The sequence below is a fragment of the Mustela nigripes genome, chromosome 4, assembly GCF_022355385.1.
Source record: "Mustela nigripes isolate SB6536 chromosome 4, MUSNIG.SB6536, whole genome shotgun sequence".
Taxonomy (NCBI): domain Eukaryota; kingdom Metazoa; phylum Chordata; class Mammalia; order Carnivora; family Mustelidae; genus Mustela; species Mustela nigripes.
In genome coordinates this window covers 59,028,844-59,055,447 of record NC_081560.1, presented here as the reverse complement: position 1 = coordinate 59,055,447, position 26,604 = coordinate 59,028,844, and the positions used below count along the sequence as shown (strand labels likewise).

Here is a 26,604-nt window from a genome sequence, read left to right as displayed (position 1 = left end):
CTTTTAAACCCATAAGCGCTGACCCCAGAATTAACTTTTTATGGTGTGAAATACTTGTCAAGTTTATTTTTCTTATTTCTATGTGGAAATCCAATGTTTCCAAGACCATTTATTGAAAAGACAGCCTTTTCCCACAGCTCTGCAGGGACACCTTTTTCACAAATCAAGTCTATATAAATGAATAGATCTGTTTCTAAATTCTGTTCTAATCTTTGTGCCAGTAAAGCATGTCTAATTACTGTAGCTTTATAATAAGTCTTGACAGCCAGTAGAGCAACTACTGCGTTTTTTTTTTTTTTTTAAACCTCAGGACTGTGTTGGCTATGATAGGGCCTTTGCATTTCCATATACATATATCTTAGAAAGAACCTACCAAATTCCAGGAAGAAATTTCTTACAATGTTAATTTCAACTGTATTAAATATAAATAAATTTGGTGAGAAGTCATAATCTTTATAATACTGAGCATTCTAATCTATGGATATAGTTATCTCTCCATTTATTTAGTTCTTTAGTTATTTTTCATAATATTTCAATAGTTTGATCATGTTTTAAAGAGATTTTTTACTCATTTCTTCAAAGTTTTTATTTTAATCTCAGTTAACCTACAGTGTTGTATTAGTTTCATGGGTACGATATTGTGATTTGACAACTCCACACGTCACCTGGGGCTCATCACAAGTGTGCTCCTTAATCTCCATCACCTATTTCATGCATCCTCTTTGGTAACTAACTGTTATCTCTATAATTAAGAGTCTGTTTCTTGCTTTAACTTCCTCTCTCTTTTATTTGCTTTGCTCATTTGTTTGTTTCTTAATTTCACATAATAGTAAAATTATATGGTATTTGTCTATGATTGACTTATTTCACTTAGCATTTCACATATTCTATCCATGTTGTTGCAAATGGCGAGATTTCATTTTTTTTTAATGTGGGAATAATATTCTAATCTATATATGCTATATATATACACACATATATGTATATATATGCATATATATACACCAACAAATATAATATAATAATATATTATACATCATATATAAAATATATATTATAAATTATATATAAACATATATTATAAATTATATATCTATATATCTATATATATATCTATATATCTCATCTTCCTTATCTATTCATCAATCAATGGACACTTCCTGAGCAGCTTCCATATCTTGGTTGTTGTACATAATGCTGCTGTAAACATAGGGGTGCATGTATCACTCTGAATTAGCATTTTTGTATTCATTGGTTAAATACCTAGTACTGCAATTACTGTTTTTCCACAGAGGCAGCACCAGTTTGCATTCCTATCAACAATGCAAGAGGATTCCTTTTTCTCACATCCCCATCAACAGCTGCTGTTTCTGATGTTGATTTTAGCCATTCTGATAGGTATGAGTGGTATCACATTGCAGTTTTGATCCTCATTTCCCTGATGACAAGTGATGATAAGCATATTTTCATGTGTCTGTTGGCTAACTGGATGTCTTTAGAGAAATACCTGTTCATGTCTTCTGCCCATTTTTAAATTGGATTATTTGTTTCTTGAGTGTTGTGTTTTGTAAGTTCTTTATGTATTTTGTAATACTAACCCTTTATGGGATATATCATTTGCAAATATATTCTCCCATTCCATAGGTGACTTTTAATTTTGTTGATTATTTCCTTTGCGTGCAGAAGCTTTTTTATTTTTCTAAGATTTTATTTATTTATTTATTTGACACAGAGAGAGAGAGAGAGACAGAGGGAACACAAGCAGGGGGAGTGGGAGGGAGAAGCAGGCTTCCTGCCAAGCAGGGAGTCCAATGCGGTGCTTGATCCAAGGACCCTGGGATGGTGACCTGGCCAAAGGCAGATGCTTAATGACTGAAGCACCCAAGTGCTCCTGTGTGCAGAAGCTTTTTATTTTGATGTAGTGCTAACAGTTTATTTTTGGTATTACTTCCCTTGCTTCAAGGGACTTAGCTAGAAAAAAGTTGCTATGGCCGATGTCAGAGAAGTGATTTCTCTTTCAGGATTTTTATAGTTTCAGTCTTACATTTAGGTTTTTAATCTATTTTGAATTTATTTTTGGTGTAAGAGAGTGGTCCGGTTTCATTCTTTTGCATATAGCTGACCAGTTTTTCCAACACAATCTACTGAAGAGACAGACTGTTTTTTCCCCATTGGATATTCTTTCATGCTTTGTTGAAGAATAATTGACCATATAATTGTAGACTTATTTCTGGGTTTTTATTGATTTATGTGTCTATTTTTGTGCCACTACCATACTATTTGGATCACTAAAGCTTTGTAATATAACATGAAGTCCAGAATTGTGATGCCCCCAGCTTTGCTTTTCAAGACTGCTTTGGCTCTTCATGGTTTTTTGTGGCTCCATATAAATTTGAGAATTTTTTGTTCTAGTTCTATTAAAAAAGAAAAAAAGCTATTGGTATTCTGACAGGGATTGCAGTGAATGCACAGATTGCTTTGAGTCAACATCTTAACAATATTAATTTTTCTAATCCATGAGCATAGAATATCTTTCCATTTCTTTGTGTTATCTTCAATTCCTTTCATCAGTGTTTTACAGTTTTCACAATACAGGTCTCTCATCTCTTGGTTAGGTTTATTCCTCCGTACTTTATTATTTTTGATGCAGTTGTAAATGGAACTGTTTTCCTAATTTCTCTTTCTGCTGCTTCATTATTGGTGTACAGAAATGCAACAGATTTCTGTATATTAATTTTATATCTTTGACTTTACTGAATACGTTTTTTGGTGGAGTCTAGGATTTTCTATACACAGTATTACATCATCTGCAAATAGTGAAAGTTTTACTTCTTCCTTAACAATTTGGAGGCTTTTTATTTCTTTTTGTTGTCTGATTGCTGTGGCTAGGACTTCCAGTACTGCATTGAATAGAAGTGGTGAGAGTGGACATCCTTGTCTTATTCCTGACCTTACATGAAAAGCTCTGTTTTGCTCTACTGAGGATTGCATTAGCTATGGGTCTTCTGTATATGGCGTTAATGATGTTGAAGTATGTTCCTTCTATTCCTATCTTATTGAGGGTTTTTATCTTGAATAGATGTACTTTGTCAAATGCTTTTTCTGTATCTATTGAAATGATCATATGGTTCTTATGCTTTCTCTTACTGATGTGATATATCACGCTGATCAATTTGTGAATACTGAACCACCCTTGCCACCCAGGAATAAACCCCACTTCATGCTAGGCAACAATCTTTTGAATGTATTATTGGATTCAATTTCCATTATTTTGTTGAAGATTTTTGAATCTATGTTCATCAGAGATACTGGCCTGTACTTCTCTTTTTTGGTGGGGTCTTTATCTGATTTTGGCATCAGAGTAATGCTGGCCTCATAGCAAGAGCTGGGAAGCTTTCCTTTCTCCTTTATCTTCTGGAATAGTTTGAAAATAATAGGTATTAACTCTTCATTAAATGTTTGGTAGAATTCTCCTCAGAAGCCATCTAGTCCTGGAGTTTTGTTTGGTTATTTGATTTAAAGTCTATTTTCTCCAGTTTTTTTGATTATTGATTTCATTTCTTTTCTGGTTATCAGTCTATTAAAAATTTTCTATTTCTTCTTGTTTCCATTTTGGTAGGCTATATGTTTCTAGGAATTTATCTATTTATTCTAGGTTGGCCAATTTGTTGGTATACAGTTTTTCATAATATTCTTTTATAATTTTATGTATTTCTATGGTTTTGTTGTTATTTCTCCTCTCTCATTTGTAATTTTATTTACTTGAATCCTTTCTCTTTTTTGCTTGGTAAGCCTGGTTAAAGGTTTATCAATTTTATTGATTTTTCAAAGAACCAGCTCCTGGTTTCATTGATCTGTTTTATTGTTTTAAGTTTCTAGATCATTTATTTCAGCTCTAATATTTATTATTTCCTTCCCTCTTCTGGTTTTAGGCTTTATCTAATGTTCCTTTTCTAGCTCTTTTAAGTGTTAAGTTGTTTAGTTGAGATTTTCTTGCTTCCTGAGGTAAGCTTGTATTGCTATAAGCTTTTCTCTTAGGATTGCTATTGTTTCATTCCAAAGGTTTCGAACCATTGTGTTTTCATTTTCATTTCTTTCCATGTGCTTTTTGATTTCTTCTTTTATTTTCTGGTCCATCTATCTAATGTCTATTAACATGTTATTTAATCTCCATGTATTTGTGTACTTTTAAGATTTTTTTTTTTTTTTTTTTTTTTGGTTTGTGGTTGACTTTTAGTTTCATAGCATAGTAGTCAGAAAACTCACAACTTTAATCTTTTTTAGTGTTTTGTGGCTTGTTTTGCAGCCTAATATGTGATCTATTCTGGAACATGCTCCATGTGCACTTGAAAAGAATGTGTATTGTGCTGTTTTAGGATGGAATGTTCTGAATACATATGTTAAACCCATCTGGTCCAGTGTGTCATTCAAAGCCACTGTTTCAATGGATTTTAAACTTAGATGACCTACTGATGTAAGTGGGGGTATTAAAATCCCCTACTATAATTATATTCTTATCAATTACTGCCTTTAACTACTTTATGTATTTGGGTGCTCTCACGTTGGGTGCATAAGTATTTATGATTGTTATCTCTTGTTGGATTATCCCTTTTTTATTGCATAGGGCCCTTCTTTGTCTCTTGTTAAAATATTGATTTAAAGTCTATTTTCTCCAGTATAAGTATAGCTACTTAGGGTTTCCTTTGACACTCATTTGCAGGATAAATGTATCTCCATTTCCTCACTTCCATCTTCAGGTGTTTTTAGGACTGAAATGAGTCTCTTCTAAACAGCCTATAGATGAGTCTCTCTTTTAAAAATCCATTTTGTCACTATTTTGTCATTCTATGTCTATTGCCTGGAGTGTTTAGTCCATTTAAATTTAAGTAATTACTGACAAATATGTATTTATTGCCATTTTATTACCTATTTTGTGTTTTCTTTTTCCTGAAGATTTTCTCTGATCCTTTCTTGTCTTATCTGTTTAATGGTTTGCCAGTTTTCTTTAGTGATATATTTGGATCTCTTTCTTTTTATTTATATATTTATTAGTGATTTTTGATTTGTGGTTACCATTTGGTTTGTATATAATTTCTCTTACATATTATATCATCTGTGTCAAGTTGATGGCCATTTTAGTTTGAACGCATTCTTTCTTTACTCCTCTCCTCCTGATATTTTAAGTATTTGGTGGCATATTTTACGTGTGTGTGTGTGTGGTCCATAACTGATATTTTACAAAAATATTCATTTTTGCCACTTTCATGTTTCCTACCTTAGTACTGTCAGGGTTGGTCTTTCCTTTCCACTCAAAGAATCCCCTTTAATATTTCTGGCAGGGCTGATTTAGAGGTCATGAACTCCTTTAGTTTTTGTCTGGGGAACTCTTTATTTCTTCTTCTATTTTGAATGATAACCTTTCTGGATAGATTATTCTCAGCTGTGGATTTTTCCTATTCAGCACTTTGAATATATCATGCAACTCCCTTCTGGCCTGGAAAGTTTCTGCTGAAAAATCTGCTGATAGTCTAATGTGGTTTCCCTTGTAAGTAACTATCTTTTTTCTTGTTGCTTTTAAATTATTTCTTTACCACTACATTTTGCCATTTTAATTATATGTCTTGGTATTTGTTTGTTGGTGTCTTGCTTTTGTTGTTTCTGGGAGTTCTCTGTGCCTCTTGGATCTGGATTTCTGTTTCCTTTCCCAGATTAGGGAAGTTTTCAGATACTTTCTCTTCAAATACATTTTCTGCCTCCTTTTCTTTCTCTTCTTCTGGGACTCCTAAAATGCTAACGTTATTACATTTGATGAAGTCATTGAGTTCCCTAAGTCTAAATTCCTTTTGCATATTTTTTTTCTCTCTTTGTTCAGCTTGATTACTTTCTATTATTCTGTCTTTAAGGTCTTGTTCCTCTGTTTCTTCCAGCCTGTTGTTCATTCCATCAAGCATGTTCCTAATCTCATTTATTGCACTGTTCATCTCTGACTGGTTCTTTTTTCTGTTGTGTCTTCCACTCTTTTCTCTGGTCCAGCAAGTAGCATTATGATCATTGCTTTAAATACCCCAACAGCCATGATATTTATATCTGTTTCACTTAGATCTCTGGCCATGGCCTTGTCCTTATCTTTCATTTGGGACAAATTTTTCTGTATTCTCATTTGTCTAAGTCTCTGTGCCTATTTCTCTTTTTTAAAGAAGTCAGCTATGTCTCCTGTTGTTGAGGGTAATGGGCTTACAAAGTGAGGGTCCTGTAGTGCCCCGCCATGTAGTGCCCCTTGTTCTCTAGGGTCTAGTACTTCCAGAAATATCTCCAGTGTGTGCTGCATGTGCTCTGATGTTTTGTTCTAGCCATATTTTCTTTCAGGCCAGTCATCTCTAGAGGTTTCTTTGCCTGTTATAGGCAGTGTATGGTCCCTGGCCTGAATGTGGTGTATTTTAACCAGGTGTGCTCTAGTGTGCTTGGGAGGTAAAACCTGTTAGCAGTGTCACCAGAAATGAGATGTCACAAAACTCTCTGGTTGGGAGATGTAGTATGAGTAAGGATTTTGGCTGGGTTTCTATGCAGAAGGCCCACAGCACTGGGACTGGGGCAACCTAAGCTGGAAGGAGGGGCTCACTAAAGCATGGGGGGTAGGACTTGGTTTAAGTAAGTTGGAAAACCAGTGTCTTTGCTTCTCTCAGGTGGTCCTGTTCTTATACTTAGGGGCAATGGAGGGAAATGGCACCTGACAGTTTCTTTGTTCCCAGTGGGGTCTCTCCAAGGATGCTGCCTATCTGGGACAACAAATAACCTCCTTACTGTGTGACCTAGGCAATTTTCAGATTGCTGTTTCCAGGCTTTATGTCTTCAAGCTGTCAGCCCTACCTTTTTTCCAAAGAGCAGCACCAATGCCCCAATGAACCAAACTTGCTGATCTTTAGAAGTCTATGCTTTAAGCCCCTTTCATTGCAAAAACATAAAATTTGACCCCTCTCAGTTTCCAAGCCAATTGCTATGGGATTTATTTTCCCTATACACTTCCCTGTGTGTTAGTTTGTCTCTCACCCTTCTCTTCCATGATGTTTCCCTCCCCACTACAGGGATCAGCAACCATTTTTCTTCTAAACTGCATCTTTGCATTTCCTACTTTCTTTGACGAAGCCTCTTCTCTACCTTTATTTGTGGAGTTTTTTCTGCCAGACATCAGGTTGATTTCTGGGGTATTTTGGATGATTTGATAGTTATCTTGTTGTATTTCTTAGACAAGGTGAGCCTAGGGTCTTCTTAATCTGCTGCCACATTCCCACAGTCTATTCATTTTTTAGGATTTCTTTTTTCTTACTTTTTAATGTATTTTGCAATTGCATATAGTTTCTTATTTGCTAGTGCATAAAAATGTAGTTGATAGCCATTTTTCTAAAATTTTCCCCAAATTCATCTATTAATTTGAAAAATTTTCCACTAAATTCTTTGGATTTTTTCATTAATTCATTAGTTATATTTATTAATTAATATAAACTAATTTTTAATTGAGCTATTAATTTCTTTCAAATCCTTATGCCTTTTATTTCTTTTTCTTTCCTTCCTCCATTGATTATTTGTAGTAGAATGTTAAATAATAGCATATCCAACTCATTTTCAATTTCAAAAGAAAATTTTCAACATTTCACTATCACATGTGAAGCTTCCTTTAGAAGTCTGTATCAATACCTTTTACTTCACTTTTATTTTTGCTATATAATATTATAGGTTGGCTGTAATTTTTCTTTCAGCACTATAGAAACATCATTCCCTTCTCTTTTGGCTTTTACTGCACTGGATTGGAATGACTTATCTATATCTCAGTATGAGCTTCCAAATAAGGCCAGAGGCAGTTTAGATTTTAAACTAATTATATACAATAAGATTGATTTAAAATACCATAAGATATATTATGACAAAATTGATAGCCTGCTTTTTGGCCTGTTTACCTGTACGCATGGGGACAAAAAAAATCTTCATTAAGAAAATGAAACTATACTATTGCTATTAGCTTATTGCTACTTTTTGTAAGGGAATGCAACCAATAGAACTGCGATCTTTAAAATGTGAGATCCTGATTCTCTAGATCTGGGTAATAATTGCAGAGGGAACTGTGATTCATTTTTCCATTTTCTCTTTTTATGGCTCAGATTGAACTTTATTTTTAGTCTAGAAAAGTAGGGATAGAGAGCCAAACAAAATAAATAATAAACACAACCTTTAAAGTATTGGAGAAAGTTAAGTTTGAAGTTCTACACAGTTTGCTTACAATTATGTGAAATGCCATCAGATGCATCACTCTACACTAAGTGTTTATAGGTTGTAAATATTCTAAACAGTTCTATTAACTAACTAAATGAGCTGATGTTCATTTCTGACTTGATGATCTAAATCCTGATAAAACTCCAGAAATCTGCGGCTATTCCAGAACATCCATTAAGCTTTCTTTGGGAAAGTGACATACCATCGATATAAATTAAGTGTACGTTTTCTAGACTTTCATTTGTACAATTTCTTGAGAGGAATGCTACTGGTTACCTACCTGATGAACAATTATACTATAACAAAGATAAAATCTTAAGAATGACTTAATTGTTTACAGTTTTTCACAAAGCTACAATATTTGTAAATTCTATAATATGTGAATTCAGGAGTTGCATTTCTTGGGTTTGTGTTGGGTTCTATTTTTCACTATCTGTCTGTCTCACTTTCTTCATCTGTAAAATGGGCTTTATAGTAATTCTTATCTTAGAGCATTGTTGTAAGAATTAATAACATATTCCATGGCACATATTAAGTGCATAAATATTGGTATTGGTATTAATATTAGTGATTGATAAATACTAAGCAATAGTGAGTAGCTATTTTTTCCATATACTTCCTGCCATAAAAGCATTTTAAAATTGTGCAGGTAAATATATTTTCTGGCTAGGGTAGTACTGAATACAAGTTTCTTTAAATACACCATGTGAGGGAAAGGACATAAACTTGAAGCACACAGTACATACATTCTGGCATATACTGTGAAGTGTTCAAGGGCAAAGGAAAAGTACTGAAATATGTTTCATATTTTGTTAAGTACTCAGAGTCATGGTTGTTTTGCCAAATTACTCATTACATATATAGGTGTTCTTTAATAACCTTGAAAAACTAAATGGCATTTAAAAGGCTTAGATTTAAAACGCACCCTCGATTTAAAAAATCAGATAAACTGCCACTCTATTTAATTTAAAATATTGTGAAGTTACAGTTTCAACTTTACTTTTTAATAAGAAATCTTTGATGAATATCAGAGTTTTACATATACTTTTAAAACAACATTTATAAAATTACATAAAATGAAAGAATTTCGCTTCTTACCTTTGATCCAGAAGAAATCCAATGGAGGTTAATGTCAGGATAATGAAGCAAACCCTCAGAAGGAGTGTGACCTGTGACAGTGCCTGTCAAGGAAACAAAGAGACCAATAAATTCTTTAGGAGAGTTCTTAAAAAGAGTATCAGAATTTAAAGCTGTTAAGAAAATTAGCTTCCAGTTTTATTTTATATTACACCATTTGTCACTGACATTTTTCAAGAAGGGTAAATAAATACGCAGCACATTTTGGTTTTCCTAAGGTCATTTAATTATCTTGCTGGACACTTGGAGAATGAATTAGACACTTCCAGAGAGATATTTTGCTTAAAGTGTTTTTTCTAAAAATTCTCCTTTATAGTTTTGACGTTCATAATTCTTAGAAACACCTATGTCCCCACATATGGAGAAATCACTTACATTTTTATGAATAAATAGCACATTCCAATAGCTATTTTTAATATTACCAATTCTTTGTGGTTTCAAACCCAAAGCTGTTTTTAATACAGAAAGTATTTAAAGGAGAATGTGTTTATGAGTGCAAACACACAAATGGAACATACTGTACAAATACATACTCACATTTGGTGAAATCTATAGATTCATATGTATATGTCAAAATCTATAGATTCATATGTACATGTTGAATTACTGTAACAGGACAACATATCTTCAACATAATTATAAATTATTTGTTTACATTATAAAATTTAATAATCATGTTTACTGACCATCTAGTCTTTTATAGCTTCCATGTTATGTGTTTCATATACTTCAATTCTTTTTATAGTCTCTACAACCTTACAGATAAGGTATCATTATATCTGCTTCATATATGAAAAAACAAACCAGGAATGAAAGGATTAAGCAACTTTTTCATCATCACACAGAAATAAATGATGCCTCTGAGAATCAAAATACACCTTCCTTACCTCAAAATATGACAATGGTGGATAAATCTGAGCAACAAACTTAAAACAGAAAGGGGCAGAGATCAAAGCCGAGGTTACATAGCTAGTATGTAGGGTCAGTTGAATACTGTTTTAGTTTAAAAGTTGATCAGTAAAGCAATAAGTTGGATACGTATCTCCCTGAGTGATTGCCGTACAGAAAGAGTGTTCTCATTAAGTGTGATATAACAAAGTGGCTAAAATACATGATGCAAACACTCTTTCTCTTTGCTTTTAATAAAATAACAAGAGGTGATTTCAACTCACTATTAACTAATATATACACCTACAAAAATTGCATCTGTCCAAAGTTATAAACAATAAGCAAAAGCTACTGATTGCAACTACTGCTCACATCCAGCACCCCAGCTCCACAGCTCCTTATAAATCAACCCAGACCTCATGGCAAACTTACACTCTTATTCACCATCATATGCCTGGCTGGCACCCAGAATTGGCAGGGATTTAAAACAAAGTAACAGTTTAGTAGATGAGTATTGATGAGTTATCAAAAATACAAATAAAAAAGTATCAGAATGTTAGGGATTTTAGGGACCAAGCTAGGTATCATATATAAGAGGGAAAGCTCAGTGGACACCGAAATGTTTTAGTGGAATGCTATTGGGGTATGTGGAATTCAGAAGTGGCTGCTTTGGGACAGTTCAGCAAAAGTACCAGAAAGATGTTTCTTGGTGGTGAAGTAACTAGGTGTGCTTGAGCAGATTAACGGTTGCTGAAGGGAAACATTTTGTCTTTTAAGAAAAATGCTGCTTTCACCACTATTGCTTCATTTTGATTTCTTAGGAGAAAATGCATATGAAAGAAAGAAATGATATGTGCTCAAAAACTGCTGCATGATTTCGAATGTTCTGCAAGAATATAGGATTTGGAATTATGCACTGAATCTATGAGCCATGCAACCAAAGGCAATTTATTTGGCATTTCCAAGGCTCTTTTATGTGTTTGGTATATTTGTAATAAAATGAGTTTGGCAGCAATTATAATAAGGTACTGAGAAGAGTGCTTGGCACAAAATCAACCAACAGTTACGATAGGAATGTCATTGTTACTATTTCCAGGCTATAATGATTCTTCAAATGGTACTTAGGTTAACCTTAATAAATTACAATAAAAAAAAGAAATACAAATAAGGGGTCCATTAACTCTTTCCAATATCACTGGAAATTCAGAGATAGGATAAAAAATATTTTTGAGTTTTGGTTAGGGACTTTATGATCTCTTAACAAAAAAAAAAAAGGAAGAAAGAAAGAAAAAGAAAGAAGGGAAGGAAGAAAAAGAAAGAAAGAAAAAAGAGAAAGAGAAAAGAAAGAAAGACAGAAAGAAAGAAAGAGAAAGAAAAAGGAACTCTTGTGCAAATTGCTTCCTGGTTCCTGGAGTCAGAGTGAAAACCAACTTAGTGTGTCTATCTAGCTACTTAGTCAATGCCTCTACCTAGCTAAAAGGCATTTGAAACTTACCACACATCTAAAACTATGTATTTCCTTCCTCCACACTATACACTTTCAGGTTTCTTTTTCTTAGAATGGCACATCTACTTTTTTAGTTACTGGGGCAAAAAAATCCCGAAAAAAACAAAAACAAAAAACAAAAAACAAGCAAAACAAACAAAATTGTGACTCCTCCCTGACTCTTCCTCTCATTGTCTACTTCTAATACATAAGAAATAAAATGTTGGCACTCTACTGCAAGTACATCCAAAATAAAGGTATTTGTTACAAACAGCTGTTTTGTGAACAAAAAAACTTGTTCCAACCCAACATGATCTCCACCACAACTGAAATACTCCTCTCTTTCTCTTTTTTTTTTCAAGATTTTATTTATTTATTTGACAGACTGAGAGAGTTCACAAGTAGGCAGAAAGGCAGGCAGAGAGAGAGAGGGAAGCAGGCTCCCTGCTGAGCAGACCCCAGGACCCTGAGATCAGGACCTGAGCCAAAGGCAGAGGCCCAACCCACTGAGCCACACAGGTGCCTTGATACACTCTCTTAACTTGTGTCTCCACTTCTAAAATTGCATGTCTACCTATCATGGCCTTCCACCCACAGTTTCATAGCCAGAACGCTGACTCTTTTTTTTTTTTTTTTTTTTTTTTGAGTTTTTAAATTTTTTATTTTTTATAAACATATATTTTTATCCCCAGGGGTACAGGTCTGTGAATCACCAGGTTTACACACTTCACAGCACTCACCAAATCACATACCCTCCCCAATGTCCATAATCCCACCCCCTTCTCCCAAACCCCCTCCCCCCGGCAACCCTCAGTTTGTTTTGTGAGATTAAGAGTCACTTATGGTTTGTCTCCCTCCCAATCCCATCTTGTTTCATTTATTCTTCTTCTACCCACTTAAGCCTCCATGTTGCATCACCACTTCCTCATATCAGGGAGATCATATGGGAACGCTGACTCTTTTTAAGACATACATCATATATCACATCATTACTATGTTCTAAATATTCCAGGACCTTCAAATTCTATTTAGAATAAAACTCGAAGTCCTTACTCTGGCCAATACATAACATACCCCACTATCATACTGTCCCATTAGTAATCTCTCTTTCATATCACAAATTTTGTTCTTCCTTGAACAAGACAAGCATCCTTCCCGTTCAAGTTTGTTTTACCTACTGTTCCTTCCATTGGGGCAACTTTCCCCAAGGATCTTTATGGGTCGTTCCTTCATTTCATTCAGGTACATTCAAATGCACATCCTTGTCTGTCATATGTAAAACATTACTTTTCCATAACTAACTATAACCTTATTCTATTATCTTGTTCTTTGTACATCACTTCTGTGCAATTATGCATTTACCCACTTACCATTTCTATACAATTGTACATTTGCTTGAGCACTCTCTTTCTGTTCAGTCTGTCCCTCCCTCTAAGTCCCCCGCTAGGATGTAAGCCCCATTACAGGTTATATTTTGTTATTTACTGTTACATCTCAAACATCTAGAACATTGTCTGGTGCATAGTTAGTACTCAATATGTTATTGTTCAAAGATCAATCAATTGAATGAATATTTTATATCTGTGTTTAAATACCCATGCCCTTAATATTAATAATTTATATTAATTGGTTTATCAATAATTTAATATAACATAAATATTTAATTTACTATCAATATTTAGTTCTTTAAAATTAAAAATAAATTCTATTAAGCAAGTTAATGATTTATAATTAATAATTTAATATTTACATACCAAATGTTTCAAAATGTTAAATGTGTTAAATATTAAATTTTAATATTTAATTCCTTAAAGAATGGGATTATTTTTTTTTAATTTTTTTATTTTTATTTTATTTTTTTTTAATTTTTTATTTTTGATAAACATATATTTTTATCCCCAGGGGTAACGGGGGCAGGGGGTTTGGGAGAAGGGGGTGGGATTATGGACATTGGGGAGGGTATGTGATTTGGTGAGTGCTGTGAAGAATGGGATTATTTTTAAAATGTTTGAGTTTAAAAGAGGCTAAGATTACCATAAGGAGGAATTCAATATAGACCACATACATTACAGAGTCCATTCCTCTATGTAACTTCTAAGGTTTTCCATATATCATTCTTGGATAAGATAATTAAAGCATGTAATCAATTAGTCATATCTAATTTCTACACATTCTCAATATTTATTGAACATGTGCTAGGCACTATGGTAAGTATGAGTTTAAGAGAGTGGGCAAGAAAGACAAAATCCCTACAAAATCCCTATTAAAATACTATTTTAATCCCTGATGATGTGTCCATAGGCCAGCAACACTACAACAAAAAGAAAAAAACCATAAAATACGATGTATAGACTTTGACCATTAAAGATACTTTGACTCCTGTGTTTTAAACAATCCGTGAAACGACTTAAAGCTTATTAGTATTATTATAACAAAATTTTATTTTTCCTTGGGTTAAGTTCCATTTCATACCATCCACTCGTGGTAAATCTTTCATGTAAAATACTGCTGTCCTAAACCATAAGAGACTCTTAATGTCACAATACAAAGTGAGGGGGAGTCGGGGGGGAGGCGGATAGGGAGAGGGTGGTGGGGTTATGGACATTGGGGAGGCTACGTGTTATGGTGAGTGCTGTGAAGTATGTAAACCTGGCGATTCACAGACCTGTACCCCTGGGGCTAATAATACATTATATGTTTATAAAAAATTAAAAAATTATTAAAAACAAATAAATCAATGGATAGCAAATAAAAAAAAAATACTGCTGCCCTAAAGTGCTAAAAGGGCATTATTCTGAATTAACATTTGAATGCATTTTAAGTCTTTATCACACACAAGAAAATATGATGAAGGCTATAACCATACAAAGCTTTATCAAGAAAGAATTATTTTTCCTTTTTAAAAACGATCTTTCAGGGGCACCTGCATGGCTCAGTGGGTTAAAGCCTCTGCCTTGGACTCAGGTAATGATCCCAGTGTCGTGGGATCAAGCCCCGCATTGGGCTCTCTGCTCAGCAGGAAGTCTGCTTCCTCCTCTCTCTTTCTCTCTGCCTGCCTCTCTGCCTACTTGTGATCTGTCAAATAAATAAATAAAATCTTTAAAAAAATAAAAATAAAAAATGATCTTTCGAATCAGCAGTTCAGTTGCCCTTATTTCCATAAAAGTTCCCTAGTGTAGGATTCATTATCCAAATTTGGATGCCTGAGAACTCCAGCTCTGTGCAATTTTCTTTTAAGGAGATGGGGAAAAAAAGAAAACAAAAAACAAAAACCTCAGGAAGCAACACTAACAACATACGAACTCGAGAATTACATGTTCGTTGCAAAGTGCTTACTTAATCAATGAGCTTGTGGGAGTCCTTCTTTGCTCACCGATATAAAAAAGAAAGCCTTTTTCTTCTTTAAAAAAAAATATATATATATATATATATATTATTTATTTATTTGACAGAAAGAGAGAGAACGAGCATAAGTAGCAGAGCAGCAGGCAGAGGAAGAGGGAGAAGCAGGCTCTCTGCTGAGCAGGGAGCCCAATGTGGGACCCAATCCCAGGACCCTGGGATCATGAACTGAGCCAAAGGCAGTCTCTTAACTGACCGAGCTATCCAGGCACCCTTCCTTTTCTTCTTGAATGGGGATATATCATCCTCTTCACCATTTTGGAGAAACTCTGTTGATCAACATAAATAATTTTCCTATTTCCCTACCTCAAAGATCTCACAAAGGGAAACGTCAGCCCCATACATAATGTCATAAAATGATAGTATGCGTCTATATAAACAATTTGTTTTTTTAAAAACTCTGTATTTTGGAGCACCTGGGTGGCACAATCAGTTAAGTACTTGCCTCTTGGTTTCAGCTCAGGTTGTGATCTCAGGGCCATGAGATCCAGCCCAAATTGGGCTCCATGGTCAGCACAGAATCTGCTTAAAACTCTCTCTCCCTCTGTCCCTGTCCCCACCTGCACTCTTGCTCTCTCCCTCTCTCTCAGTAAATAAATCTTAAAAAAAAAAACAAAACTTCATGTATTGTTGAAAACGCTATGATAATATTTTCTATGTTTTTTCCCAAAGGACTTAGAAATGAAAATGTCTAGATTTTGTTATTATAGCAAGACAGATTTTGAGGAGTTTCTCTTACAGGTGTATACGAAGAACTACTAAAGTCATTATGCTTAGTCAAAATGCTTATCTTCCCAAATGTCTTTAAAATGAGGTCAAAATCCTTAAACCTTAAGTATCCTTAAAATACTTAAACCTTAGTGACTTCCGATGTGAAGGCAGTGGATTGGCTTTACTGTCCCACCTGCCAAGAGGCTGTGTCATCCTGCTGTTGCAGATGCCTTGAGCTGCTGGATTTGTCATGTTAAAACCTAAGGCTTCAAGATTCTTCTCAGTATTATGACAGACACAGGAACAGAACCCCAGGGGATACTATAATACAATTTGTAATCTGTAATTTTTACATATGAATCTCAAAAATCTATCTTGACATAAGAACATGCTTAAGAAAAACAAAAAACAAAAACAAACAAACAAACAAAAAACAACTGTCCAGGGGCACCTGGGTGGCTCAGTTGGTTAAGCAACTGCCTTCAGCTCAGGTCATGATCCTGGAGCCCTGGGATACACTTTCACATTGAGCTCTCTGCTTCTCCCACTTGCCTCTCTCCCCTCATGCTCTTTCTCTCATTCTCTCTCTCTCTCTAATAAATAAATAAGAAAAATATTTTTTAAAACTATCCATATTGACTATATTCTTTTTTTTAAATTATCAGAACCCCCTAGGTGGTTACTATTGAAGCATATAAAAAGGAATGTGATTAGAATGAACATTTTCTAGAATTCCAAACAAACAAATAAGAAGCAAAGGAATTAAATATATCAAAGGAGAAGATATATTGGCTAAAATAGTGACTGTATTGCTCAGAAACATCAAACTGGTATGAATTACTGCATTTTTACAAAAATTCTAAGAAATAAAAGCAAAATTTTGCATTGTGAAAACTTTAACCAAATACTTAAAGAACAGTTAACTTACAGTTGTACTTATGCTATGATTGATTCCACTCCATTAAAAAAATGAATGTGCTCCCAACAAGATAGAAAAACAATAGCTGGTCTACCCCCACTTGAAAAAAATACATATCTGACAACAATTGTTTTCAAGACACTGGGCACAAGGCAACAAATGTCAGTGATTCCCAGAAAATGGAATATAAATGATAGGACCTCTACTACTGCCCAAGCTTACTTCCTTGCGCGAGTTTCCTGCCACAGAACAGAAGGAACCCAGGGAGCCTGAGTTGAAGAGAAAGAGCTGGGATTTAGCAGAAACCAAAGAGGCTACTGTTTGCAAGACAAAAAAACCAAGTAGGCGAGTGCTGCACAGAGAGAACTCCAGAAATCTGCAGAAAGTGCCCACGAAGTCCAGTACATCGGGTCATGCATATGAGAAAATTCTCAGAGGCCAGAGAAGGATTACAGCTTGCAACGTGAGAGTTTACAAAGTGCAGGCTAGAGTGCATGTTCTCACCAGCCAGCCTGGATAACCCCATGGCTCACTGGGCACTGGGTAGAGAACACAGAAGATTCTTGCCTCAATTATCAGATAATAATCAATCCAAGAGACAACAATCTCAACTTGAAGTCCAACAGCAGTTGCTGCTGGAAGATATCCATTTTGACACTGTGTCTTTCTTGGATATTCAGTAAAACTATTTTCGGGGTCAATGAACCAACTCTAAATTATCAGTAGTCACTTCAAGATCTCACTGAAGTCTGTACACCAACTTTTGCTATGTGAAACAAGTAAAAACATAAGCTGTGTAGCTTTCAGTTATTTCTCAAAATACAGAAGAAAAGAGGAGGTGTTAAAAGACAGTCTCAAAAAGACAAAGTTTCTTTTCATGAGGATTACCTTTTTTTTTTTTTTAAGATTTTATTTATTTATTTGATGGAGAAAAAGGGAGCATGAGTGGGAGGCTTCCAGCTGAGCAGGAAGCCCTACTCCGGGCTCAATCTCAGGATCCTAAGATCATGACCTGAGCCAAAGAGGACACTTAACCAACTGAGCCATTCAGGTGCCACTGTTTACATTACTTTTAATGAGATTACTTTTAATGGGATTTAATGAGAAAAAATACAACTTCTCAGAACTGTGCATTTTGACTTTGAGTCTCCAAAGCTGAGTTCAAATATCTAATTTTTACATATTTTTCATGAATCAAAATGAGACATTAATTCAAATTATAAGCAATTTTAAGATTGTGTTTAGTATTATTATTAAAGGAGCTGCCTGACAGTGATCAAAGTTTGGGACAATACTAGAAACATGAAGATATGTCTAATTTCAGTTAATATTTCATTATTTATGTAAATGATTTTTTAATGTATAATATCCTATTCAATATAGCATACAGAAATTATATTTTTTCAGGGCACATGGGTGGCTCAGTAAGTTAAGTGTAAACCTTCCGCTCAGGTCATGATCCCAGAGTCCTGGGATCAAGCCCCCATTGGACTCACTGCTCAGCAGGGTGTTTTCTTCTCCCTCTCTCTCTGCCTCACCCCTCAGTTGTGCTCACTCTCACACTCTCTCTCAAATAAGTAAAATCTTCTAAAAAATTATATTTTTTATTGGGACTTATGATAATCACTTTTCTGAGTTCCTGAAACCTATGCTTATAGACAGGTAGATTTTTTAAATATCCTACAGTACACACTTACTACATTTATTTTATGGCTTTTGGTTATAACTGATGCTCATTTTGGCTCACATTTCCTTTTTTTCACATAACTTTGGTGATGACCTAAATACTTTAGGAAATTAACTTAAATCTCAATGGACTGCACTGGAGAAAAAAAACAAAATAGGAGACACTGGATATTGACTTGAGAGATTTCAGGTAAGACCTAAGCTAGATCTAATTTGTGGAAGTGATACTATGTTATGAGAGTACAATATATTGATTTTTTTCAGGGCTTGTTAAAACATGTCAACATGAAAACATTAGTTACAAAATTGCAGTACCCATTATATTTTACAGAATACAGCATACGGGGTATTCAAAACTATAAAAATCTGTTCCAAATTTATACTGGATATTATTCTCAGATGCCTCATTAACTTGAAACATATCATCAAATAATCTGTGTTGAAACTATCTGTAGTAACTTTACTACACATTCTATTATAAGACTGTGAAATACTCAAAGTCTCCTGAGTGTGTCTATTATTTAAAAGGACAGCATTGCCTTTACAGTTTTACTTTGGAAACATGCTAGTGTGTCCGTATTTTCATTTCAAACGTGTATTCATGATATCACCCCATGAACTGGACCCTAGCAGCTAAGGAATTGATTTCCCAAGCATTACTAAACCAAAATCAACATAGAAGTCTGTGGGTCATATCACTAAACTAAACACTATATATTTAAATGTATGCATTTCAAGTTTCTGTAAGAAAGGAATGTGCCTTTTACACCTTTGTGGTGGCCATCAAATTGCTTTTTTGACTCCCAAAGTTATTTATACAGAACTGGCACACATAAAACAAGTAAGTATTTATCTACTCTGGTATATGCATAAACAGAAAAGGCTGTGGGACCACAGCAGGGCCCCCAATTACAAGTCAGCCACAACTTTTCTATGTGATTACTGGCTACAGTGAATCTGGAAAAAAAATATTTCTGTTGGATGTTAATGTCTTCATATGCTTTTAAACATCCCTGAGACTAGAAAGGCACTACAGAATCTTACAAATAAGCAACCTTTTTTCCTAGTTGCACAGCATGTTGTTAGCAAAGAAAAACATGTGTGGGAAACAAGCAAATACACCTTTCAAAATTAATTTGTGTCAGGAATGAAGCTGTCTCCAACTATAATTCCAGTTTGAAAAGGATTTCAACACTTGGTGTTTCTCTTTGTCAATATATCTATAGGAGTTTCTGTTTAGTATGGCAGCAGAAACATCTTGTGAAATCCTACTATAAGTTGCATCCTTTAATAGACACTGTTTCTAGCTACATTTTTGCCCAAGAAGCATATATGCCTAGACCATCAAATTTCTTGGTAAACTTAATGTTAAGGGTTTCTATTTCAAAACAAAAATGAATAAATTTCTAATTTTGTTTCTATGAATTGGTATAGTTTATTTCAGTATTTTACTTAGTACAACTAAAAAAATTCAATAATGCAAACTGTACTCAATGTTGATCCATCTATCAAGAGTTAGATATTTAGATAGATGAACTTATTTTTCTTCTGGTCTCATTCAACCATGGAAACTCATGAATACATGCATATTTCAGTCATTATTTAGGTGAAAAAATTGAGACAACAAAGTAGTTTAACAAAGTCATCAGTGATAGGTTACTAATATAAGACCTGAGTTTTAGTCTAAACATTATGGTAGTTTAGTGTCTACACATGCATTGCTAAGGGTGATTTGGTTCATCTCACTGATAAAGAGGAATTTGAGAAACAAGACAGAGGATCATATGGGAAGAGAGGGAAAAATCAAATAAGACAAAACCAGAGAAAGAGAGGCAAACCATCATAAGAGACTCTTAATCTCAGGAAACAAACTGAGGGTTGCTAGGGGCGACAGGGTGGGTGGGGTGGTAGGAGGGATAGGGGGCTGGGTGAGGACATTGGGGAGGGTATGTGCTATGATGAGTGCTGTGAATTGTGTTAAGACTGATGAATCACAGACCTGTATCCCTGAAACAAATAATACTTTGTATGTTAATTTTAAAAAAAGAGTGATTTAGTTCATGCTGTTTTAAGAAAGATTTGCTCCTGAAATAAATTTTTTTTAAAGATTTTATTTATTTATCTGACATAGAGAGAGATCACAAGGAGGAAGAAAGGCAGGCAAAGAGAGAGAGGAAATCAGGCTCCTCGCTGAGCAGAGAGCCCCATTTGGGGCTCCATGCCAGGACCCTGGGATCATGACCTAAGCCAAAGCAGAAGCTTAACCCACTGAGCCACCCAGGCGTCCCACTCCTGAAATATATTCTTAAGTTCAAATTTTGTCTCATTTTGAAGCTAAAGGCAAATGAACCCAGCACAACATGCAATTGGCTTCATTAATTGTAGTGCACATATGAAAGAGCAAACAATGAGGTGCTATGTTTCCTACCATCCTATTCTCAAGAATCTCTGGTTACACTGTAATCTATTTCTCACTTTCACTTCACAAAATGGGAACTAGGATTTAATTCATTGTTTCCTATCATAATCAGAAAAGTCTATTAAATATTTTACCACAGTTTTTGTAAAAACATTGTCATTGGCCAGAGAGCACATATGACTTGTCTATCTTTCAAAACGGGGTCACCACTTGTAACAATGTTTGCTTATTAATTTTAAATGCAAAATCCACAAATACTTATGAATAATGCCAATCAGTAAAATCTTTAAATAAGGTTAAAAATTAAAATGGGCTTTCTTTAATATATTATCTAGTAATGTTTTTAATAACTTTCTGTAAACCTATTTTCTTTAGTTGGACACACTGTGCCACATACTACTGGCTGCCCAACCAGGAAATATCCCCCATTTCTTCTGTACTAGTACTATGCTGATTTTATCCAGGTATAAGGAAGAAATGTGTTCAGGGGGAAAGTGAACTCTTTATCCCCAGGGTATGAATTATGTTTGGTATAATTCATTCATGGTTAATTCATGAGATGGTGATAGTTATTGGTTCAGTGTGGACATGTGAATTCATCTTGAATAATGAGACATGAAAGGACATTTGCTGGGAAATATTCTGGGCCTTTTTTTTCCTCCTTCTTAAATAAAATGTAATTTGTAAGATTCTATAGAAGTGAACTTGCTGCCTTTGGTCACAGCCTGTGAGTACAGCACTCTGAAGCTGCTGTCATTATGTTATGACAATGAAAGTCAAGAGAATGATAGGGAAGCCTTTCTGGAAGCTTACATGTTTGAACTGATAAACAAACCAATCCCAGAAACACTTGCCCCTGAATTTCCAGTTATTTAAGACACACTTAACTGGATATGCTGTTTCTTAGAGCAGAAGATATCTAATAGACACACATGCCATAGATAATTTAAGTAAGTGTATCCCACAGGAAAGTTTACCTGTTACTACGTATTTTGTAAGTGTTTACAGAATATTTTTTTGAAAACAAGTTGAAGTCACATATTTTTAGTAAGAAGGATTTATAAATATCTAAAATTTGTTATTTTTGTTTATTCAAATCTATTTCCCTTTTTCTATGTACTATCAGCTAATTAATTTTCTTTTTTTTTAAGATTTTATTTATTTATTTGACAGAGAGAGAACACAAGTAGGCAGAGAGGCAGGCAGAGAGAGAGGAGGAAGCAAGCTCCCTGCTGAGCAGAGAGCCCGATACGGGACTCGATCCCAAGACCCTGAGATCATGACCTGAGCCGAAGGCAGCGGCTTAACCCACTGAGCCACCCAGGCGCCCTAATTAATTTTCTTTTAAGACATTCTTTTCTTTCTCTCTGATCATGAGGATTCTGTGGAACTGACCCTGTTCTCCCATTCATAGAGTGATGACATTGATTGGTTCAGTGATATCCAGAACATTAGACTCTAACTTGGAACCTTCACTTCTGGGGTTCTTTGTTTGGCAGTATTTAAAACCAGAGTTGCTGGTAGCCATCTTGCCACCATGAAAGCTGAAAGTCTGTTGGAGAATCTGAACTGAGAAAAGCATAGCTGCAGGAAAGAATGAGAAAGTTTCTGATGACATTATTTGACTCATTGGATCAGCACTGTCTGAAGAAGAAATAGTCACTAACTCTTCAGTTATAGGAGTTAATACATTTACCCTGGATTGAGTATCTCTCATATGCAACCAGTGAGTCCTACCTAACACACTCAGTGCTCTATTTCAAGAAGACTTCTTTCTTATAATTCACTATACAGGATTTATGGAATAACTATAATTGTTCCAGTGGAATTACTATAGTAGGATTATTAAAATGGTATGTAATTATTAAAATGATGCTTTAGGGTTTACATATTAAATTATTAAAAGTAACCCTATGGTAGATATATTTTTTCTGCATATATTATCAATTAATATCTGTAACTATGGAGTTTTCATGAATACCTATCTATAAATAGCACAGATTTATTCTGTTAAAAAAGTTAAATTTGTTTTGGTTGAATTTACTATCCACTAATCCCATTTGTATTCATTCAGATTTTTTTAGATTCTCACATCTTTTTTTTTTTTTTTTGGACTTTTACACATTATTCTTTATGTCTGAAGATAACTTGTCATGTTTTGTTTTTATCTCATTATGTGTTAGCACTATATAGTGGGTCATTTTTTAAAATAATGGATTATTCTATTTATTAATCCACTAATTCTCTCTTAATTTGCCTTTACACTGCTATTTAAATCATTGACTTTCTCAGGTCTGTTACTACATTTTTGTGTTCTAGAAGTTTAACATGAAGACTTTTAAATATGCCTTATGAATTTTAATAGTTTTGTTTCTTAATTTTTCATAATTTTAATTTCTTTTTAATTTTATGTTTGGCCTCCTCAAACATACTAATTTTACTAAATTTATGCTTTACTTTAATTTTCAACATCTGTTGTTTTTGAGAGTTTGATTCCGTTGTTTATTGTTTCTGCTAATGCTTTGTCATGATGGCTTGCTTTTTCCCAGTGTGCTTCTGTGCTGTTCAACTCTAAGTTCATCATCACTGTGACTTTATCTGTGGGAATACTCTGACACTTGAGTTTAAGGGGATTGCTCCAAGCATGCTTTGAACAGGGTTCTATTAGATACGTGAGACCTAATCTGAGAACCCTTTAAACTACATTCTTAATTTAGATTTATAAATCAACAGTTAGTATAAATCCTGGACCTATCCCTGAGTGAGGGCTGGTTTGTGGTTAAAAAAAAAAAAAAAAAAAAAAAAAAAAAAAATTCTCAGTGAAGACTTTTTATTTTGCTTCCCTAAAGTCAAATCAAGATCTTTAGCAAAACATTTGATAGATATTCTTCACAGGAACACTTTGGATATAATCCATTAACTTTAATAGTCTAGGAGAATTAACTTACCTCTTTAAACAGGACATATTGCCAACATTAAAGCAGACATTACAGAATAAAATAGAGCACAGCTATAATATGGGAAGCTAATTTCCATGTTCAGACAAAGTGACACATAATTTTCTCATGAAATTTCCTAGATATTTAAAACAGATACCACTTACAGCTTTATCTGCAAAGGCCTCTTCATAAAATGCTAGCATCAAAGCAAACTGTACAACTGCATAGATCCTTAATAGATAAGACACTGGTGATGAGAATGGTACTTCTTCTCCCGTGACCTAGGAAGACAGGAAAGAAGCATTTTCTTCTCTCTCTCTCTCTCTCTCTTTTTTTTAAAGATTTTATTTATTTATTTGACAGACAGATATCTCAAGTATGCAGAGAGGCAGGCAGAGAGAGAGAGAGGAGGAAGCAGGCTCCCCACTGAGCAGAGAGCCTGATGCAGGGCTCAATCCCAGGACCCTGGGATCATGACCTGAGCCAAAGGCAGAGGCTTTAACCCACTGAGCCACCCAGGCACCCCAAGAAGGCTTTTCTTCATCTTGCTTCTTGGTTTATTGCCCTCATTGAAATTCACACTAAGAGGAGATATGCAAAAAGCAAAAAAAAGCTTTGCTATTCCTTTTTTCCCCTCCAAAATGAATCTAACATTCTCTTCTTGTTTTTGTTTTTTTATTTCATAACCATTATGTTTTTTATTTAGTATGCTTTATAATAAACCAGTATAAGAACTGAGTCAGCTGTATATACTGATGATAAATAACTAAAATGAACATTAAAATATGAAATATGAAAATATGAAGAAATAAATATGTCCATGATTATACATGAAAGTAAAGAAAAAGAAAAAAATGGAAGGTTAGTTCAGTAATGAAGATAATCATGCCTCAAAGGGAAATACTGCTTTATTGGAAAAAAACTTCCCTAAACTATAGAATTTTGCAGAAACACAGTTCTACTTTTATAATGCAAATTTAGGCACAAATATTACTTTAGAATACTCACTTTCGATAAACTACTAAAAAATAGAAGAAATAATAAATGGATCATAGCTAACTAAATTTTCTGAGCTGATAAAGGAAATTATTTTCACATACATCAGGTTAGCTTATTGATACAAAATTGACTATGAAACAAAACTAAAAACATCTGGGAAATTTCAGCATAGCACTTTCATTACTGGATAACAGAACATTCTTATTTAGATCAAGGTTTTTGAAAAACAACAATATTCATATAAAAACTGATTTTATTTCCTTATAATATGGGCTAATTTTTTTTGTATTTATTTATTTTTTTTTAAATTAATTTTTTATGGGCTAATTTTTATGCTCACAATTATCTTTGACATAAACAATAGTTTAGTCTTTCTATAGCTTTTAGGTTACTAATAATGACAGTTACCATAAGGAATCACAATATATATCCTAAGGATTAGAAAGAAATTCCTTCTTATCATCTCTATAATAATTCCAGATTAATACTGAATTTCTTATTGGATTTCCAGTGTTTTAAATCTCCACTTCACTTACTTTCGGGTTTTAATGTGAAGTCTGAATTTAATGCTTCTACTAATCTACTACAGAATGGATAAAATTATGGTCTAATTTAATAGCCACATCATCTTGGTGTGACTTTAAATATTCCATTCTAGAGACTTCATTTCTTTTTTTAAATTCAGTATAATTACATTAATTTCAGGTATACAACTTAGTGATTTGGCAAATTTATACCTCATGCTATGTTCACCACAAGTATAATTACCATCTGTCTTGATATACCACTATTACAATATCCTTGGCTATATTCTTTATGCTGTGACTGTTATTCCTGTGATGTACCCATTCCTTAACTAGAAGTCTGTATCTCCTAGGCGCCTTCATTCATTGTACCAACTTACATTCCTACTAACAGCATGTGGGGGGGTCTCCTTTTCTCCACACCTTCACCAGCACTTGTGATTTCTTGTCTTTTTTATTTTAGCCATTCTAAAAGAAATAAGGTGATATTTCTTTGTGGTTTAAATTTGCATTTCCCCGATGATTAGTGATGTTGACCATTTTTACGTTTTTTCATGAACAAAATGAAGGCTACACTGAATCACCTTTAAGGCTCCCTCCTCTCTAGTGTTTTAGGATTCTGTGATCAAGTGAATATGTGTGTACAGTTTTTGCATTACACAAAGTATCTCTGCTGCAGGTTTGAGTGGATCTGAAAACCAGCCTCTGCTGCTTTGCCCTGCAAACCATGCTCTCCAGTAAGAGGCAGTGTCTGCCTGGGAGAAGGCACCATTCTTATTGGCCCTAGGACTGTATCTGCCTAAGGGAACATCTTTTTTCAGATCTGCATGAAGTTAACATACATACAGACTGACTGTAGACCTGGCAGTATGACACTAATCTTCACCATCCCCAATATGAACTCTACTTACCTCTGGGATTTCTTCCCTCAGTCCAAGTCTTGGTTTACCTGGACCCCATCCTGGTCCTTTAAATATGACAGAAAACTTGTTGAAGAATCCAGGTGTGGCCCAGAATGTAGTCCATATGTAAACTAAATGGTGGAACTAGAAGAATAAAAATATAGCTTATTTAAAATAAGAAAAACACATAACAAAAATATGAAGTATATAATTAGTCATTCATTTATTATTCAATGCAATTTATATTTTGTTCTATAATATACAGGTTACATATAATTTGGTTAATGTAAATTAATATGCAATTGCATATTGCAATTTATTCTATTC

At 34.2% G+C, this 26,604-nt stretch overlaps 1 protein-coding gene across 3 annotated transcripts in view; it reads right to left on the bottom strand.

The window, feature by feature from the left end:
• AGMO (alkylglycerol monooxygenase) overlaps positions 1–26,604 on the bottom strand; it is a 349,068-nt gene that overhangs the window by 146,015 nt on the left and 176,449 nt on the right. For 2 of the 3 annotated variants that reach the window (XM_059395717.1, XM_059395719.1), the window contains exons 9-11: positions 26,287–26,421; positions 24,017–24,133; positions 9,364–9,446 (exon numbers count right to left, since the gene is read on the bottom strand). In XM_059395717.1, coding sequence (XP_059251700.1) covers positions 9,364–9,446; positions 24,017–24,133; positions 26,287–26,421 — 335 coding nt within the window. The remainder of the gene's footprint in view (positions 1–9,363; positions 9,447–24,016; positions 24,134–26,286; positions 26,422–26,604) is intronic. The other variant, XM_059395720.1, reaches the window with a different exon arrangement.